Source organism: Galeopterus variegatus, unplaced genomic scaffold (genome assembly GCF_000696425.1).
Source record: "Galeopterus variegatus unplaced genomic scaffold, G_variegatus-3.0.2 Scaffold70543, whole genome shotgun sequence".
Classification (NCBI taxonomy): Eukaryota; Metazoa; Chordata; class Mammalia; order Dermoptera; family Cynocephalidae; genus Galeopterus; species Galeopterus variegatus.
In genome coordinates this window covers 1-1,389 of record NW_007796654.1, presented here as the reverse complement: position 1 = coordinate 1,389, position 1,389 = coordinate 1, and the positions used below count along the sequence as shown (strand labels likewise).

The 1,389-nt window shown below is 55.5% G+C and overlaps 1 protein-coding gene across 1 annotated transcript; it reads right to left on the bottom strand.

Moving 5' to 3' along the window:
- Positions 1-230: 230 nt before the first annotated feature.
- Positions 231-1,270, bottom strand: LOC103584622 (melanoma-associated antigen 8-like). Its single transcript, XM_008565555.1, is given in 2 exon segments — positions 231-955; positions 958-1,270. Coding segments are annotated over 2 exon segments (1,038 nt in total).
- Positions 1,271-1,389: the final 119 nt, after the last annotated feature.

The following is a 1,389-nucleotide window of genomic DNA, read 5'->3' as shown; positions in this document are numbered from 1 at the left end:
TTCCAGTCATACCCCTATTTTCATTAATCCCCCTCACCACCAAAAGTCCGGCCCTTGCTTATGATTGGCCAAATTACCCTCAAGACAACCTAATTAAAATGCCATTTTAATGGGGCTGGCTCTGCTTCCCCAGCCAGGCAGAAGTGTTCCTGGCCAGTGGCTTCTGGGCCTCACCGCATGGGAGGTTCACTCTTATCTCTCAGGAGACCCTTGCACATGGTGGGTATAAGTCACCTGCTTCCTGCGCTGTGTTCACCCGCAGCTGTTACAGGAGTGCAGGACACTTCATGTGTCAAAGCCTCCTCATACGAGTATGGTAATGACCTGGGAACGGTGCTACTGAACTTGCCCAAATGCTCCAGAACTTTCTTCTTGGTGGTTTCAGCGTGGGCACGTGGGCCCCACAGGAACTCATAGCGTACAGGATCACTGTTGGGCACCTGCTGGTACTCCAGGTAGTTTTCCTGCACCCAATCTTCAGTGATGAGCTTCCTGGGCTCCCCATAGATGGAGTGCTCGCTCCCAGCATGCACCCCGAGCATACTGAGTGCTTCCCACATGATCTCCTCAGAGGTGCAGTTGCCCTCCATGAAGATCGAGCCCAGGATGATGATCAGGAGGCTGGTCTTGGGCAGGCTCTGGTCATCATCACTCTGCATCCCATCGTAGGTGAGTCCCAGGCAGATGCTGAGGCTGTAGGCGTGGCTGGCAGGATCCACTTCCTTCACTTCAATGCCATAGACCAGCTCCAGGCACTCAGAGACTCTGCTGAAGATGGCAGGGAACTGGTCCTCGTAATTTTTGAGGACACCATTCAGCATTTCTTCCTTTGTGATCGGCTCCTTCATTCGATACTTGAGGAGCAGGAAATTTAGCAAATCACTCAGCTTCTCCTGTGGTGCATCCTGGAGCAAGGACTCAGAGACATCCACATCCTGCGAGGTGCTTGGGCCGCCTCTCCTTGGCTGCTGGGGCCCTCATTTGACTGGCTCCATGGAGTGGAGGGAATGGCAGTGGGGGATGAGGAGACATTCTGAGGACTCGGGGGAGGACTTGGTGTTCCAGCCGCAGGCACCTCCTCTGGGATGCCCGGGATCAGAGGAGAGGTGGAGGCAGAGGAGGTGGAGGAAGAGGAGGAGGAGGAGGTGAAGAAGAAGACCTCCACGTCTTCCTCATCACCAAGAGCCTGCGCATCCACCAGGGACAGTTCCTCTCTTTGGGCCCAAAGGCCGTCCTCAAGCTTGCAGAGCTGACTCTTCTGACAAGGCATCACGACTTTCCCTGGGGACAGAAGACAGGAGTGTGGGCTGAAGTTGGGTGATGGGGTCGCACAGGCCTGGGGGAGGGAGGGAGCAGGTGAGTGGCCTCAGCCTAGAACCACACCCTAGG